This window comes from Eriocheir sinensis, unplaced genomic scaffold, assembly GCF_024679095.1.
Source record: "Eriocheir sinensis breed Jianghai 21 unplaced genomic scaffold, ASM2467909v1 Scaffold1667, whole genome shotgun sequence".
In the NCBI taxonomy this organism is placed as follows: Eukaryota; Metazoa; Arthropoda; class Malacostraca; order Decapoda; family Varunidae; genus Eriocheir; species Eriocheir sinensis.
In genome coordinates, this window is record NW_026111036.1 from 1,052 (window position 1) to 19,595 (window position 18,544).

Here is an 18,544-nt window from a genome sequence, read left to right on the forward strand (position 1 = left end):
TTTTTAGTGTGTGCTGAAAGAAGTGATCCAATGTGTTGCCTAACCCTAGATAAAAAGAGTGAATGAATGAATGAATGTGTGCGTAAGTGTATGTAATTCACCACAGCCTGATCTACGAGTTGGACTCGCTTTCCTCCATGGTACCCTCCCAGAGTCCCGACACGAAAAAGCAGGAGTGCATTACTCATTATCGTCGATAACAGAATTACTGCCAGGACATCACCTCCACACCCCATCCCCCCTTGCTGAGAAAGGGGGATAGTATCCTCCTAGTCGAACGATAATTTGGCCCTGAGCAGGCTCGAACCTGCCACCTGTTTGGCCGTGAAGCCTTTGCAGTGGCGCTCTAGCCGATTGAGCTACCGGGCGGTGTGTGTGTGTGTGTGTGTGAAGTGTGTGTGAAGAGAGCAGGCAGAGCAAGCGAGCGAGCAGAGCGAGAGAGAGAGAGAGAGAAAAGCATATTTTCAAGAGTTCTCTTGAGTTAATTTCCGAGATCGATACCTTTATCACGTCACATAATAATAATAAAAATAGATTATGATAATAATAAAATAATAATAATAATAATATGTAATAATAATAATATGTATAATAATAATATGTATGTGTGCATGTGTGTGTATATATAATAATAGCATAAAAACTGTAGTAATAACTCATAGAACAATAAAAAAAATAACTAGTTTACTAAGTTCAAATAAATTCCAAATCATCATACATATTTCATGTGACACCTTTCATGGAAAGGTACGAGAGGTAAGTATATATAAAACCATAATTTTACACAAGTAAAATCAACTACATGCAAAGCAAAAACATAATTCATACAAAATAAACCCCATTTTGACATTATTATAACTCCACTCGTTTTTTTTGGAAAAAAAAGAGTGTAAGGTTAGTACATAGAATCCCCCCGCTAATTTCTTTGTATTCAGTCTTTTCAATCCCCATTACATCACAGTCCAGTACCTACAAGTGATATGAGGACGAAGCCAGTCACTGAGCAAAAGCCAGACAGGGGCACAGGTGGGTGCACGCTTTGCTATGAGAGATAGATGAAAGTCGCTCTCATGGCAAATTACACTTGGTGGGGGAGCACTCGTGCTCACTACGAAAAGCGGGTAGCAACTATGCCTGAGCAGCCCTCGAGGCCAGGCTGGTTGCCGCCGCCTATTGGTGGTAGTGGACCAACTTAGGCATGGGAGGAGGTCAGGTTGAGTGGTGGTGAGGTGGCGTTGGCCCGTCGGGTATGTTTTGAGAATTTGTCCTTCCATCCCGTGGAAAAGAGAGAGCAGATGAAAAGTCTGTGAGTAAGAGGAAACTGGTAAGCAATGAGTGAAAAGAAGGAAGCATGTTATTGCTGTGGCAATGACCGGCCTTGTGTGTGTGTGTGTGTGTGTGTGTGTGAGAGAGAGAGAGAACAAATAAAAGTGGGATATCATTACAAGTGATGTTTTACATGTGTAGCTACTGTTTGATGAAAGAAAATGCAAAAAATCTGCGTCCATTTGGTAATTACGAAGAAGACAAAATGATAAATGAATGGATAACTAACTAAGATTATAACGATTGCCAATATGAAGAAAAAAAAATACTATCTGTTGAGAGAGAGATGGAGTCAAGCAGAGGATACATACGTGTCATAGTTCCTCCTCCTCCTCCTCCTCCTCAGAGCAGTATCTTGACAACGTAAGGGCAGGAGGTGACGTGATGATGGTCAGGGAGGTGATATGCAGCACGCTTTTGCCGTGTGACCGCCGCAAGAACTTAGCTTGCTGACTCACTATAAAGACACAGGAAGCTCATAGGTACTGGGGAGAAAAAGTAACACTATATTTTTTTCAAATTTATCGATTTTTTTTGTACTACTTCTATTCCTCCTCCTCCTCCTCCTCCTCCCCCACCTTCTCCTCTTCCTTCTTCTCTTACTGCTACCACTACTACTACTGATAATAATAATAATAATAATAATAATAATAATAATAATAATAATAATAATAATAATAATAATAATAATAATAATAATAATAATAATAATGATAATAACAATAATTATATTAACATATAATAATAATAATGATAATAATAATAATAATAATAATGTGTGTGTGTGTGTGTGCAATACTAATTTCAATATTGTGTGTGTGTGTGTGTGTGTGTAATAATAATAATAATAATAATAATAATAATAATAATAATAATAATAATAATAATAATAATAATTGTCGATGTGACTTGTAGATATAATGAGTTTTCTGAGGCTCTAGGGGAATATAATAATAATAATAATAATAATAATAGAAATATTATTATCATCATCATCATCATCATCATCATCATTATTATTATTATCAATCCATTATTGTGTGTGTGTGTGTGTGTGTTATCAATATTAACAATGATATACCGTGTGTGTGTGTGTATAGCAATGTGTGTGTGTGTATGAAATAAGAAGTGTGGTTCCAGGCTCTGAGGACAATTTCCTTCTACTAATCAGGAAATGATAGTTAGGTCTGAGGGTTAAGCGTTCTGCAAGCCTCAGCTTAGAATCATGTAATTCCTGTTGGAAGAATCTTCTGTCAAAAGATTTAGAGAGTAATGCAGAGTAGAATCATAAGCTTGAAAGAGAGAGTGGATAGGATGGTTTGTTTTGAAAAAAATCATCAGTGAACAAAAGTGTTGGAATAGGATAGAACCTTTTGCAGGACACCCTGTTAATTAAGCTAACAGAAATAAAAAGTGGCCACTAATTTTAATCTTTTTCGATATTTTCATGCCACCACTTCACGACCCTACTACATACGACGGTTTACTCCAGTTCGTCCTTATACTGTAAAATCCCTTACGCATAAAGTTAACCAGTATATTCATTTTTTCAACCTTCATTAATTGGTAAACTCTGCAACAGCTTTTCTTGAGTATATTTCCTCCAACGTACGAGTTGATCTCTATCAGGAGGAAGTATCAAAGATTTACCTCTCCTCCCGATATTAACCTCTCTGAATAGGGGCAGTGCTTAGCGGGCCACTTTTTTTTTGCATACTATAAAAAAAAAGAAGTAAAAAGTATTATTACTAACATATTTGATATTAATAACCAATTGTTTTATTATTATTATTATTATTATTATTATTATTATTATTATTATTATTATATATATATATATATATATATGTATATATATATATATATATATATACATACATATATATATATATATATATATATATATATATATATATATATATATATATATACAGAATCAGACGTACTACAACACAGGGAAGGAAACAACACACAAGCCAAAGACAGAAACATTGTCCCAGCCACATTCCTCCTATCCTTCAAGACTATTAAAAGGTACGAAGAAGACTACTATTTAATGGCAAGGAACAAAACGCCTCCTCAATACCTTTATGTAGACCACACATGAAGAAGCACTAAGTGTCGTGTTTCCTTAGTGTTGTTGGCATGAACAATGGCTTATAGCCATGCCATTACCAGTTGGCAGGGAGGCATTACACCTTTCTATATTTAACTATGGCCTTGCCGGATGGAGAGGTGTCATGGGGATAATAGTAACACTGACGTTATGCTCCCTGAGCCTACGGTCAGACAGACAGAGGCAGGTGAACAAGCAAACTGGCAGGCAGACATGGAGGATGAAGAGAAAGGAAATGAAGGATTAGCTGGCGCCATGAAACTGACTCATTTAGGGATTTGCAGGTGTGTTGTCAGAGAGAGAGAGAGAGAGAGAGAGAGAGAGAGAGAGAGAGAGAGAGAGAGAGAGAGAGAGAGAGAGAGAGAGAGAATTTAATGAGTAACACGTTACAATGACACTTTGGAGCGTGACTATATAGTAATGAGTTTTTGTGACGTCTGGAGGCATATAAATAAAATTCTGATTAAGTAGGGGATGGATGTTCACGAAATTCCATGTTGTTTTCTTAATGGGAAAAGATTTACGGCAAAGTTTGGAATCTGTAAATTGTAAGTCAGCTTCCCATCCTTTCAACTGAATAAGTCACCTTAATATATTCCTACTGAATTATAATTTATAACTAATCAATCAGTCAATTAATGGGAGCATACGCCGGGGTTACATCGCCTTGCCCACCCTACGACGCTAAGTCTGGGTGGCCCTCTGAGGGAGTCTCCATGCAGGCCCATCCTGAGTACCTCTCGGAAGGATGTATCGTCTTGCTCAAGCCACGAACTCCGTGGGCGTCCCCTTGTCCTTCTACACTCAGGATTGTCTCTTACAGAAACAACCCGATGAGTAGGATCAGCTTTTGGTTAACATGCCACATGCCCATATAGCCGGAGTTGGCGTTGAGGAATTAAGCAGGTAATAATATGTCGAATCAGTCTCACGGAGAAGTCGCCGATTTGACGCTAATAATTCCAGCGATATCCCATGATTCTGCGTAGACATTTATTATCAAAGGCATCAATTCGTCTTTCCATTTCCCCATCTAGTGTCCATGTCTCACAGCCATAGAGTAATATAGGGAGCACAAGGGACTTAAAGTTCCAGATCTTTATCCTTTTGCACAGGTATCGACAACGCCATATACTCGTGCTGAGCGAGTCCATTACACCGAGGGCCAAACCAATCCGCCGTAAGACTTTTTGGCGAGTCACCGTTGTTCTGAATTACGCTACCAAGGTATGTGAAATTTTCCGAGATGTCCTCGCCACACGCATGTAAGATGAAGGAATTAAAAATATATGAATTGTGTAAAATACATAATTATTTGGTGACATAGTTCATTGCGAAATAAAAATAAAAGTAGAGAAGATCGACTAGGTAGGTATTAATGGCATATTCCTTCCTCTCCACCACTGCTCTTTTGGCCACTCTTCTCTAGTATTTTTTTTTTAGGAGCAGTGCTTAGCGGGCTTTTTTTCCATGTCGTTACCTTTGAGCTGCTTCCTTAACTGTAAAAAAAATCAATCAAAGAAGGAAGATTAATTGCCTAATCAGTGAATAGGCAGACTGACAGAAGACAAACCACCGAGGCGACTCTGAGGGTTAAAGGTAACATTGATATATAGAATAAAATGAAGAAAAGAGGATCTACATCATGTCCATTATAAAGAAGAAGAAGAAGAAGAAGAAGAAGAAGACAGCATGGCGTGGCTGGCAGCACCGTTGCCATGGGGACGAGACGCCTCACTCCGCGTGGAGAGACAAACATATCAATGCGGAAGGCGGCTGTGTGATATCTCCAACATCGGTTTCATTCAGGTGACGTTCCTTCATATGAATATTAAAGGCGGGACAGGTGACATCATTACCTAACTAAAGTATCAAATATATACAAGTAACCACCATTCCTTCCCAGACGTTCAGAAACAGACATTTAAGGAGTTTACAGACAAATACTGAATTTTCTATAATTTTGTAAGATACATGTTATTATAATGCCTCGTCTGGGGGATGGGATGGCATAACCTCTCATCTCCCTTGTTGTAATTCTCTTTGCTACAATAAACTTCAATCAATCAAATACTGAACAGTCCTGATACCAGGGCCAAGAGAGGCGGGAAGTCTGTCCGTTCCGATCCATTACCTCCCACCGGGGGGGGGGGGGGGCGATACGGCTATACGCGGTCATCTAAAAAGTCGGAATCAGTTTGTCCCAAGGAGACTATATAAGTATAGTCTCCTTGGCTTGTCCCTTCGCTCTCCTCCCGTGTTGCTTTTGATTAATCTCCGTTTTCCATGGTGAAAGTATATTTGTGCATTCCATGTGCACAATATGCATAGCCAGAGCTCTTCATCAATTAAACTCAGAGCATATACAAATACACATACCTATAACATAAGAGGATAAAGGATGGACATTCGATGCCATGCGTGTGAGAAGAGGATGTGGAGAGAGTTCCATGTAAAACAACCATCTTCTTTCCTCCGTATTCTTCTATGGTAACGTCACCACTCGATAGACAAAGTCACGCCCCTTCAAACTGATATCGTGCGTTGGTGGGGCAGAGGTTTGACCTCCTCCTCTTTTGGCCTTGCATGATACGCTAGCTGCAATATGGTCACGTTAGCCCTCTTTAGCCTAGCTCAGCCCTCTCCATTCTCTCAATAACCACCTGATAGTCTTGATATGTGTTTACAGGCATCCTGTGCAATGTAAACCGAAATCGAAGTCAAGGAGACGCTTCGAACCCCAGATAAATTCATATTGCTGGCACACTGGGGTTACCCTGCCGTCATAATGAGTGGGCCGCCGGAATTAAAGGTTGGATTTGGCAAGGACAAGTGGCGAAGGATGAAGAGCACGTCTGAGGATGCCTCCAAGAGTGATGAGGACATTATCAGAGCGGTGCTAGCCAAGTTCCACGTGCCCAAGAAGGTGGTGGTGCCGAGCCCTTATGTGCCGCCGCTGGAGCAGGAGTTGTTTGAACACAGTGGGCGCTCCGTTCGGCAGCTCCACCAGGTGAGTGTGGCCGGATTTTATTTTATTATCTAGATGTACGGAGGTGGGTTAGGTTACTCTTTCAAAGGGCTACCACCCAAAGGGAGGGGCTAGGGTACCATTAGAAAGGAGGACATCGAGTGGTGAGTGGGCAGGTTGCAACTAGGATTGTCACTATGAGCTCAGAAATATAAGGAACGCAACATCTCACTCTAATACGGAACAAATCCGTATTTTACGGAACAGCTTCCGTATTTTAAGAAACGACTGACAGCCGCTGCCCTGTGTGGCGTTGAATTCCACCCCTTTGTCAAGTTTTGTCCAAAATTGAACTGCGCATGAACGGGATTTGCTATTTGATCCATTTAATTCACTGCAATGCCTTTTTAATAGCTTATAATAAGCTTACCTTTGATCTTATGCTGCCGAGATGCAAAGTGGACACTAATATCGAAGCAAACGGTGCCCAATGGTTTAAAGAAGAATGGTGTGTACAAATTGTCAAGCATACCCTTAGTACCATACCAACAATCTTTTAAAGGAACTTGTGAGAAGTGGCAAGGAACCCCTAGCAGTGTCCCGAGTGAGAAGAGGGCCCCAAGGCATCCAGAAGCCCACAGAGCAGCTTGGGCCACCCCGCCGCAGCCGCATATCAGGCCCCAGTACTCAGCCCCTTACTGCCAGAGAGTACCTTTCCACTGCCCGCAGCACAGCCCGTGACAAGGTAAGCAGTTCGGGTATATCTCTAGAAAAGGAGCTGTCTGATCCTGGTGGACTAAACTTTTATGAGAAGTTTTCACTTTTTTTTGTTGTTGTTATTGTTGATCTGATAGCTGGTTCCGTTGAAAATAAAATTAAAATATTTGTTTTTTAGAGTCTCCCCCTGTCATGCAGAGTGATCCATTGATAAGACATGAATATATTCAGAAAACAGTAATGTTTAGAGATGCAAAGTTTCAGTAGACACAAACACCATAATGAATCTTACTAACTGAAAGAAAAATAAAAGCCAATTCCCTAAAACAAAGATCCATCATATTAAGGGATAGGTTTTTTTATTTTAATTAGTGGATGATGTGGCAGTAGGCATCTGCAACAAGGATATTTGAATTATATTTTATTAGCATTTACCCATTCAAATCAAATGTTATTATAATTATGTATATAAGTCTATACAATTAAATATTACAATTATATAATTATGCAAATTGGTTGGTTACCTGAGTATCAAATCACAAAAATATCTATTAAACATGGTCTCTCTCTCTCTCTCTCTCTCTCTCTCTCTCTCTCTCTCTCTCTCTCTCTCTCTCTCTCACTCACTCACTCACTCACACTCACTCATGCGGAAAAAGTCCAACATACGAGTCGTCCAGCCGGCCATCAGTCAGTCAGCCAGCCATGAGGCCAGTCAGACAACCGTACACACACACACACACACACACACACACACACACACACACACACACACACACACACATTCCTCCTACTCATCCCCCCTCTGACTCCTTTATGCCTGTTATTGAGGTCTTAAGAATGATGTTTTCTATGCCCTCTCTGGCCTCAACTTTCAGAAGGCTTATGGACCTGATGGAGTGTCTCCTATTGTCCTTAATCCTTAAAAATTGTGCCTCCGTGCTGACACCCTGCCTGCTCAAACTCCTTCACCTCTGCCTGTCAACATCTACCTTTCCTTCCTGCTGGAAGTATGCCTTCATACAGCCTGTGCCTAAGAAGGGTGACCGTTCCAATCCCTCAAACTACCGCCCTGTAGCTTTACTTTCCTGTCATTCTAAGGCTTTTGAATCAATCCTTAACCGCTCATAAGTCTAAAGCTATTGACTTAGGGAGAGCTGTGAAATCAATAATGGAAAGTGAGCAATTTTCGGAAAAATGTCAGGACAATGCCGTAAAGGGAGAGCCGATTTCACGTTACATCACCGCCCTTTAGGAGTTAATATTTTCTGGTACATTTTTATCAAGTCATCAAGAGTTTATCTTATAGACTACAAACTGATTCCTGTTGACAGAACTTGGCCCGAGTAGCTGAGGTTGAGTCCCAGCGATTACAAGAGGAGCTGCAGCAGGAGAGAGCTGTCAACACCCAACTGGAAACTCAGCTTAAGTATCATGAAGAGGCTCTTCAGGAATTCCTTCAGCACCATTACAGTGAAGTGACTGACACCATGACAAGGTTTGACAGCATTGTCTTATCATGAGTTGAGTACTAGATGTTTTTGGTTAGTCTGTATTAAACAAAAGTATTCTAAAACCACAGTATTTGTAGAAAACGTGAGGAGTTAAGCCTTTAGAATTAAACGGCTAACAGCCGGAGGAAGATTACAGAGCAATAAAATAGACTTTACTTCACAATTGCATTTCAAGTACAAACTTTGAAACATGAAAAAGCAGGCAACAGGACGCCTCATTATGAGGTTGCAAACACAAGTAATATGATCTGCTTGGCAGTCACTTCGTGCTTGCAGAGCAGACCGAAGCTCTTCAGTGCGTACATTTATTTACTCCAGTTGCAACAAAGTAACAGTCGATGTAGTTGTTGAAGAAATTGATGGTTTCTGCATTTACTACTTCAGCCAGAAGGTTGTTCCAATGGCGTATGACTCGGTTTGAGAAGAAACTCCTACTGTAGGTAATGAATCCAAAATAATAGATCTTTTTATACTAATGTCTTGAATGATGGCTTAGTTGAAAAAGATAAAAGTAACAAGGAATGACAAATGTTCCACCCATCAGAGGAGAGTGTGCCAAGCATAACATGACTGAGGCGGAGATACGGATTGACTACTATTCAGGCTTGCTAGCAGAGGCCAAGACAGTGAAGGAGGAGGAAGCGGAGAGGCTGCAGGTGCTGACAGCCTTCCAGCAATTCCTGGCAGCTGTCACTCCTTCACAGTCTCTCAAAGACTTAAAGAGAAAAATCCATGAAATCCAAGAAAGAGTGAAGGTATATATTGGTGTTTAATCATCCTAAAGTGTTGAACTTGTTGTAATACATTTTAGAAAAAGGAAGAATTTAGTCAATATTAAGAACTTGACCATCTTGAGTTTTGTCCTCAGTTTTATGAATTAGTTAATTGATTATTGGAATAGTAGGTACATGTTTCATTTATATTTCTAAATTAGCTGTGAAAGCAGATCATACAGGCACTAGAACAACAAATTCACAAGATCTACTACCTTGACTCAACCTAGCAAGTTGAGTATTAATGAATGATTGATGGCCCGACTATTTGTTTGTGATAAATGAGAATTTTACTTTATTTTTTTTCTCTTGATACTGACGATTTATTCATTTTGAAATTCAGGAGTCATCATCTTTCATAGAAGGAAAGCCAATAGAGGGCTCTGAGTTAGCTGAACTTGCTCGAGCAGTTACTGTGGCAACAACTGGTACTCAAGCTGTCTCACCAAGAGGTAACCATTCATGCTTATGTGTTCCATTCTGTTTCATCCATTTATAATATCTATAAAGATCTGCGTATGTTTCTCAAAACAATTGCCCAGTAGTTATATCCACAATTATTATTTTATCAAATTAAAATCATTATAGTCATATATATAATATCCATTACCCTAATTATAAGACCCATAAGGAATATGTATTGATCTATTTCATGAGTTCATTGTATATGTGCATGCATTACCAAATGAAAATCAAAATCAAATTACCTCATCATTTAGCAAGTCCTCTCCTTCTCTGCTTTAAGGTGAGGGAGGTGGAGGGGGAACACTAGGGGCTGACCTGGCTCTCCTTCGCATGCTGAGGACAGACACATCCCAGAGCAGGTCGTCCTCTGGGCTGGGCAGCAAACAAACACCCATGCAGGCCTCTGAGGTTTCAGAAGACAAGGTGGACGCTGTCCAAGAGGATGATGAGGCCTGTGACCACGAAGCTTTTGGTATAGAATGCTTTCTTGATTGGTTTTGTTCTTGCTCTTTTGTTATCTATATTAATTAAACTGGAGTAAGAGCTTGAAAAATAAGGCTTGTAAAACTTCTGCTCTTATTGACTTATTAACCCCCCTCCCGCGGCCCCGCTGCACACGACTTTCTACTCAAGCTCATCCCTATACTGTCCAAACCCCTTTTGCAAGAGTTAACCAGAATCTCCATTCTTTCATGCCCTTCACTGGTAAACCCTGGAACAGCTTTCCTTCGTTTGTATTTCCTCCTGCCTAAGACTTGACCTCTTTCAAGAAGAGTGTATCAAGACACCTCTCAATCCGAAATCTGGTCCTTGACGCATTGAATGCTTCTGAGTTTGACGCCAATCAAACTTCTTATACCTTGTTCCAACTTGATGGACCTGACACTTGTCTACGTTAAAGAGCATCTCCCATCTTTCAGACCAAGCTGAAATTTTATGCAAAGCCTCTTGGAAACTTTGTGTATCTTCGTCAGTGAGAACCGAGTTACCAATCTTTGTGTCGTCTGCAAACTTACTAATGAGATTATTGATTCCAACATCCACATCGTTGATGTAAATAATGAAGAGCAACATGCAACATGTCACGCTGAAATTCTTTACAGACCAGTTTTTGGGAGACGATGAACATTTGGTTGACCTGGCCAGCATGTATGAGTCCCAGTGCCATGCTTTGCTCGGCCTTCTCACCAGGTCAGGTAGAAGTATTGAATTCTAGTAATTTTATCTTTCTCACATTTTCCTTGCTTATAAAATTATATCAGTATTAGAATTGATCCCCATTATTAGATGTAACCAAAAAATATTGAAGTAACAAACAGATTATTAATTTAATTAGTTTTTCCATGCACCTCCGTAACATGTCTTTGGAGGCATTGAAGTATGCTTTCGTGTTAGAGGGGAGTGGAAGACTTCTATATCACGCCACTGTGATACGACAAGACTATAGTCGGTTCCACGTGAGGTGGCGGGCCAAATCCTTCAGAGGTGGACTCGCAGACTTGGTATCATTGCTTGGGTGATGCTACTGATAGGAGGTACCAGAAAAGGAGAGAGAGTAGGCTATGTCACGGCAGGTTAAATCTAGCAAACAACAGCCAATGAGCCACACAATAGACCGTCACCCAAGCAATGATGCCAAGTCCGTGAGTCCACCAATGAAGGATTAGGAACGCCAGCTCTCGTGGAACCGACTATAGTCTTAATGAAAGGCTGCTTCCAATTTTATTTTATTTAATTTTTCTTTGGTTAATTATGGATATATAGTTTAATGAAGGTAACACATGAAAGTAAATATAAACACTCCAATATGGTCCTTAACAGGATACAGAACCAAACAGAAGCTCTAAATAAAGAAGTAGACAGTCGGCAGAAAAAACTGAACAGTCGCCTTCAGGAAATTGAGCAGCTACAAGAAAAGGCTCGAGGGGGAGGCCACGAGGGGCAGCTGCAGGACCTCCAGACACTGATAGGAGAGTGGCCGAGGCTCTCAGGTGATGCCGAGGCTCAGGCACAGCTGGACAAACTTGTGGCTCAGGTACGCCATTGCTGTTACCCTTCATCCTTCCCTATACATTGCATTGCTATCTCAAGGGCACCATGACACTTCCACCCAGTTAACTCACTTATAGACGTATTCCACCCCTCAATTTGTTAATTTATATTATTACCATCATCATCATCATCACTATTATTATTATTATTATTATTATTATTATTATTATTATTATTATCATATTAATATTATTACATATACTGTTATTATTTTACATTCAGCCTACAATACTGGGAGGCTATCTTGACAGGGTCTGTTGGTCAGTCCCAGGCCGTAATGGCGCCGCCAAGTGGTTTTTTTTTTTTTTTAGTGGCGCCCTTTTGCTTGGCTCATGCTACCCCGCGTAGTTCATCTTTGATCCTCTTTAAAGAGTCTGTCTAGAGTCTGGGTTGACAGGTGGTCTTCAGGACAGCACGTGGGTAGTCTGTGGCCACTCAGTGATGATTGAAAAATGCCATCTTGTAGCGGCAGGCGGGACTTGAATGCGAGTCCTCCAGGACACCATGCCCGCATGCTTCCCACTTACTAATTCCTAAACATCTTTCCAACTATTATTTACATTTCGTATTTAGTATTAAGTTTTCTCTTCAGTAGCAAACTGATAAACTATTGAAATAACACCTACCTATCATAATAAATTGATGTCTTACTGTATGAGCAATGATTTGATGGTTGAATATGAATCAGTAAACATACGCTACCATATATTTTTTTATGGACTTAACCTTCCTCATCATCACCAGATTGCTGAAGTGGTGAGTGACGTTTTTGGTTCCAGTAAGTATTCCCCGTTGGTGCCACAGGCTGTCCCAGAAGTGCCTCCACTCAAGAAACTGTCGCCCCAGAACTCAGCAGCAAAAACTAAAGGTTAGTAATAATACAAAAGGGTACACAAAGATATGATCAAGCAACAACTGAGGACTAGTTATTCTTCATTTATTTCCCCCATTCATTACTATATTCAATCTCCGTGGAGTAATGGTTAGCGCACCTGGCTATGACTCTATGGTTTTAATTCCAGCCCAGGCAGTCAGCGAGCAGCTCACCCAGTTGTTCACCCTCCCTTGTTGGTCGATAAATGGGTACTTGGGGAAACCTAGGGAAGGTAAACTATGGCAATCCTGGACTTTATAAATTCATCAGCCTATATAAAGAAACATTATTGGATCCCTTAGAGTAGGTAGGCAGTAAAACACTACCTCAAGGATTGTTAGGTATCCAAGCGATATAAGGGGCGACCTGTCAAATACCCAGGACTTCCTCAGCTTTCCTCTAACAGGATGAAATTGCTCCAACCTTCTGCGGTAACCGGAGTTGATTATACTGGGGCTATCACAATAACTGAAGGTCAAACTCACCCCAGGAAATTGTACATTTGTTTATTTACTTGTGTTTCCACAAAGGCAATACACTTAGATCTAGCTGAGGACTTAAGCGCCGAGACCTTTATACAAGAATTTCAGCAATTCGCTAGTCTTAACACGTTAACCGCCATATGCACCACCGGTGGTACGCTGCAAACTTCCAATAGTCGCCAAATGTATCACCGGTAAAACATAAATGGAGAGAAAAAATATAAAAAAATGTCAATGATTTGACTCTAAGTTCAGTAGAAACACAAACAAATTAGTCAAATACAAATTTGATCATGAAATTACTCAACCATTGATACTGAAGGATTTTCTTCATTTCAAAGTAATACTTTTTATCTAACAAAAAACGCATGTCTTGTAAATCTGTCTAGACATATAAAAAAGCAATACACTTTGACATTCAATGAAATAATCTTTTGTTCTGATGCAAAAAAAAAAAAAAAAAAAATCATTCTGAAATATATAGCAAATGTTTTCCTTTGCTGTGCCGTTATTACTCATCAGAGTACAGAAAAGCAACCTTTCATTTAACAAAAAGTCTCCTGTTTATGGTACACACATAAAGAGCAGTATCCTTGAAAAATCGTATTGATATTCCTTTGGTCTGTTGGAAAGCAATCAATCTTAAATTATAAAATTTTCCTATTTGTAGTGCCATCATTACTCATCAAGGTACAAAACAAGGAACTTTTCTTCTCACATATAAAAAGCATGTGTCCTATTTATTGCCAGGCATATAATACGCACTATCCTTGAAAATTCAGCAAATTATTCCTTTCATCTGAAGCAAAATCAATGATTCTAAAAATAAGAAAATTTAAACTATTCATATTGTCATTATTACTCATCAGAGTGCTTTCTTTATGATTTTCTTTTAACTAACTGATGGGGAGCATACGCCCGGGGGCGCGTCACTTCACTCACTCGCCGTCCATACTCCCAGTGTTTCTCCCGAGCAAGCTGCCATGCAACTGCCCTATCCATCTCAAGTCCTTCTTGGCAGGATCAGCTGACTTACCCTAGCCATGAGTTACATGGGCGTCCCTTTGGTCTCCTCCACTCAGGGTTGTAAAAACAACCCTGTGACCAGGATCAACATCCGGAAGGCGCGTTGCGTGCCCATATAGCCGGAGTTGGCGTTAACTGACTAAGCGGGTAACAGGCCTCGGTTCAGTTTCACAGAGTATTCGCTGTTCCGACACGGTCATTCCAGCGATACCCCGTGATCCTGCAAAGGCACTTGGAACAAAAGGCATTGACACGCCTCTCCAAGGCACTATTCAGTGTCCATGTCTCACAGCCATACAGTAAGACAGGGAGCACAAACGGCTTAAAGATTCGAATCTTTGCCTGCCTGCATAGATATCGACAACGCCATATACTCGAACTGAGCGAGTCCATAACTCCGTGGGCCAGGCCAATCCGTCAAGTGACTTCCTGGTGAGACCCACCACTGTTATGCACTACGCTATCGAGGTATGTGAAGCTTTTGGTGACACAGACATCCTCACCACATACATGGACAGACTGAACTGTGACATCCAGCAAGCCTCGAAACGACTGGAGCTTGGTTTTGTCCCAGGAGACCTTCAGCCCCAGAGGCTTCACTACCCATACAGCACCTTGAGAATTATCACCAGGACCTCCATGCAGCGATTCCGTAAGAAGTACGATATCATAACTGAAAACAAGGTCAATGATCTTGACGTCGACTACAGATGCTCTGCAATGACTTTGACCAGCAACTTTGCCTAATACCCTGTCCTTGCAAGTATTGAAAAGTCATGGAGCAAAGACGCACGGAGGAATCCCTGGGTTTGGTGAGGCGACCCGTCCCTCGACGTATGCCCACATTGATTGATTGATTGACTGATATTTCTGTCTGTGGTAGTTAAGGTAATGATATTGGAAAAGTAATAGCCACTTGACCATGTAATTGTTTTTAAATATTCTGTTTTTACACAGTAGCTAAGTACAATATTGTATATTTATGGAGGAGGCGGAGGAGGAGGAGCTGCAACAGAAGGCAAGTCGAGCCCAGGCAAGGAGAGCCCAGTGGAGGAGGTTATGAGTGAACCAACCGTTAGTGCTGGCATGGGGCAGGAGGCTCTACTGGCATTGCTGGAGGCCAGAGTTACAGACCTATGTGCTCAACTAGACAACATTGATCCAGCACTCAGAGATGCCATTTTCTTGGTGAGCTCTATTTTTTAATTTGTTGATTGTTGTTTGTCTTGTTTTCTTTATTCCTTCCTCACTGTTCCTCTAGTTTCATAAGGCTTGTTTCGATACCTTACGTAAAGAGTGCAAACAAAAGAGCAGTGTTGAGATACCTTTAGAAATAAATTATTTTCATCATTCTTTTTCTCATCTCTGGATGGAAGCAGCATATTACAGACAAGTATTATTTTGTTGCCTTTGACCTTTATTGTAAAAATGAAGGGAATTGGTGATATTGTGTAACCCCCAGAGGTAGCTTTATCACCAGTTGCAGAATTAGCATGCACCTTTTAGAGCTAAATATATTGAAGTTAACTAAGTACCAACTATATACAGGAGAGATGTCTTTATGCAAGTACTTCCACTAAGGTTTTGATTTCGGGAATTGCAGAATTGTGAGCAGTCCCGACAAGCTCGGCTTAAAGAGGAGAAGCGACAGGAAACTGAAATGCGGCGAGCCGAGAGAAAACAACGCCACCTGGAACGAGCCATGGCTGAACCGCCTTCCAGACCACTGTAGGGTTGGCTGTCACTCAGATTTTTTTGGCTTTATGGTAATTAGATTACCATGTAAATTGTAATTGTAATTCACTTTTCTTTAGAACTGTTCTTGGCGTTGGCATTGTATTATGATATCTACTAACCAGGTATGTAATTATTTTGTAATTCGTATACATACATCATTGTAGATCCTGTTTCCTGTAGAGGCCAAATAGGAAGTCAGAGAAGGCAGTCATAAGAAATGAAAATGTATGAATTGAAGGTTTACTAACTATTGATAAAGAAGTAAAACATTGTATGTAGTATTGTGGTTATTTTTTGTATTTCTTAAACCCCATTTAAAGTTGAACCCTAGTGAGCAGTTTACCCTCAGAAATGCTATTGAGCATATTATTTTTAGGCACGCAGAGAAGCTTGGGGGCAGAGACCGGTGTGGTTTCATGAGACCCGGGTATCGTGAGACATCCCATCCTGAATACATACATGAATTTCGACACGGTACCGTGTCTTTTGTCGACTGCTTGTCGGGATCTGTCCCACCCAAGTTTATTTATATTATCATGAAAGCAAATGATGACGTAGGGGAGAGTGGTGATGATTCGGACAGTGAGATGGTCCGGCCATAGCACTTATTGTAAAGTGTATGGGAGTGAGTGCCGCGAGATTTTGTGTGAATGTGGATAACTTTGTTGCCTTGGCCCACAAAGGGACAACCACGCCCTCAGAGCTGTTCTTTTCGATGCAAGTCCGATTTTATGGGTTTTTTTTGCATCTCGTATGTAATATTTTCAGGGTGTATCGTACGCTCTCACTTTAAAAACATGGCAAGTAGCGAAATGTAAATTATTTCGGTGACGCAGCGATGCACGGCGAAGGTGTTGCCGTATAACACAATCACCACCGAGGCTCTCGTGTTGGAAAAGGAGTGTGACCACACATTTGTTTTTTTTATAGAGTCGTGATGATTCGGACAGTTGATTTTTTTCATGATTTTTATTAAATTTATATAAATTTAAACACTATAGATGTTACAACGGTTATGAAAAGGTTAATTTGGTTGATTTATATTCAGATATTATGCTTGTGAGAAGAGAAGGAAGCCATAATACCAAAATTTTTGAGATATTTCTTGTAGTTCTTTTTTTTCCCTATAAATATTAAGAGGATACTTTTGTCCTTACACAAATGTTTTGTAGTAGATATAATCTTGTTTACTAGCCAATCAAACTTAAGTTATATTAATATTATGGTGAGCACTATGAGTGTCCGTACCGTCCCACCTCCCTGGCCGAGTGGGGATGGTTCGGACGATTTAGAAACTTGTCTTTCATCACCTACATCTGAAAACTGGAAATAGCTACGAGTGTCATATTAGCAGCCTAAAGAGCCAAATGATGAAGGAACATTTTGAGATCAACAAAATTACACTACTTCTTAAACATTTTTTTCTAAAAATATTTTTTTTCTAAAAAGTGGCCGAATCATCACCGCTCTCCCCTATGTATGTAGTCCTATATAACTATATAGGATATCAACAATTTGCATCGCTTTTTAGGACCTCCTTGGTACTTTTTTACACTTAGATACCTCACTTAGTTACTCTGTGATAGTAAAGATTTATTTCCGCGATGCGAAATTAAGGATGGGATGTCTTACGATACCGGATGACGGATGACACCACACCGCGTCGTCTGGCTGTTCTGGGCAATGTCAATATAAGTATTTATAGACATTGGTTCTGGAGTTCACGACTCCCGTGTGTTCGCTCGGCACGCTGCCTCCCTGCCCGTGGTTGGTGTGGTGCGGGGGGTGGCGTAACAACACCATATTTCTTGTAAAAGTCCAAAATCCCCCGCATGCCACACACACTCCACACAGGCGCCATCACAGCTATACAGTACGTGAGACTGACCAACAAGCTGATTTTGTGGTAAATTAATAGGGTAATTTAAGGGCGAGTATATCGTAATCTCGGCAGTGGTCCAGTGCAGCACGATCCTTTATAATACTAAAGTAGAAATTCCAAGTTTTGGCGCCATGCATTTGATTAATAGGCTATAATTTCACAAAAAAGAATCCATGTTGTAAGTATTAACATCACCAAGGGAAGCTATCCTCTTATTTATAATATCCCACTTAGATTTAAGGACAGACCACCTACAGAGGGGTTGCACTGACGTCACACCGCTTCGCTTTTGTTTTTAGGAAAAACAACTGTCGGTCATATTGGGAGGCACGAGCGATCAGCTGAGCCCCTGCCCCTTGATGATGGCTGGCCCGTGCCTCCCGTCTTCAGATCACAATCTAAGTGAATATGCAAAAAATCAGGACAGTGAGGCTAGGCTTCGTTATATAACTATCCATTAGGCTGCCAAATGATGATGGACATACAGTATATACATTTATTATCAAACCAAGATATATTTGATGATAAGAACAATGAATATATGACTCCTATAACTCCTCTACCCAGCTTTTGTCCGAAGCCACCTGGAGTATGCACACCAGTATGGTCACC

The 18,544-nt window shown here is 40.5% G+C and overlaps 1 protein-coding gene across 2 annotated transcripts; it reads left to right on the top strand.

Annotated features, from left to right (window-relative positions):
- Positions 1-4,367: 4,367 nt before the first annotated feature.
- On the top strand, positions 4,368-16,330 carry LOC126990454 (uncharacterized). 2 transcript variants are annotated; one of them, XM_050849058.1, is made up of 12 exons: positions 4,368-5,251; positions 6,132-6,452; positions 6,973-7,155; positions 8,462-8,625; positions 9,186-9,396; positions 9,758-9,866; positions 10,160-10,351; positions 10,983-11,070; positions 11,701-11,914; positions 12,676-12,799; positions 15,305-15,501; positions 15,917-16,330. In XM_050849058.1, exons 2-12 carry the CDS (start codon positions 6,231-6,233, stop codon positions 16,043-16,045), a joined length of 1,833 nt encoding a protein of 610 aa, XP_050705015.1. In that variant the 5' UTR covers positions 4,368-5,251; positions 6,132-6,230; the 3' UTR covers positions 16,046-16,330. The 2 variants fall into 2 exon arrangements, with proteins under 2 accessions (XP_050705015.1, XP_050705014.1); XM_050849057.1 differs by having other exon boundaries at positions 4,369-5,251; positions 15,302-15,501.
- Positions 16,331-18,544: the final 2,214 nt, after the last annotated feature.

Coding starts and splice junctions, on each gene's coding strand:
- LOC126990454 (XM_050849057.1), top strand. CDS start 6,231: ATGAGTGGGCCGCCGGAATTAAAGGTTGGATTTGGCAAGGACAAGTGG. Junction 7,156..8,461: donor GCAGCACAGCCCGTGACAAG/GTAAGCAGTTCG, acceptor TCCTGTTGACAG/AACTTGGCCCGAGTAGCTGA. Junction 8,626..9,185: donor GTGACTGACACCATGACAAG/GTTTGACAGCAT, acceptor TCCACCCATCAG/AGGAGAGTGTGCCAAGCATA.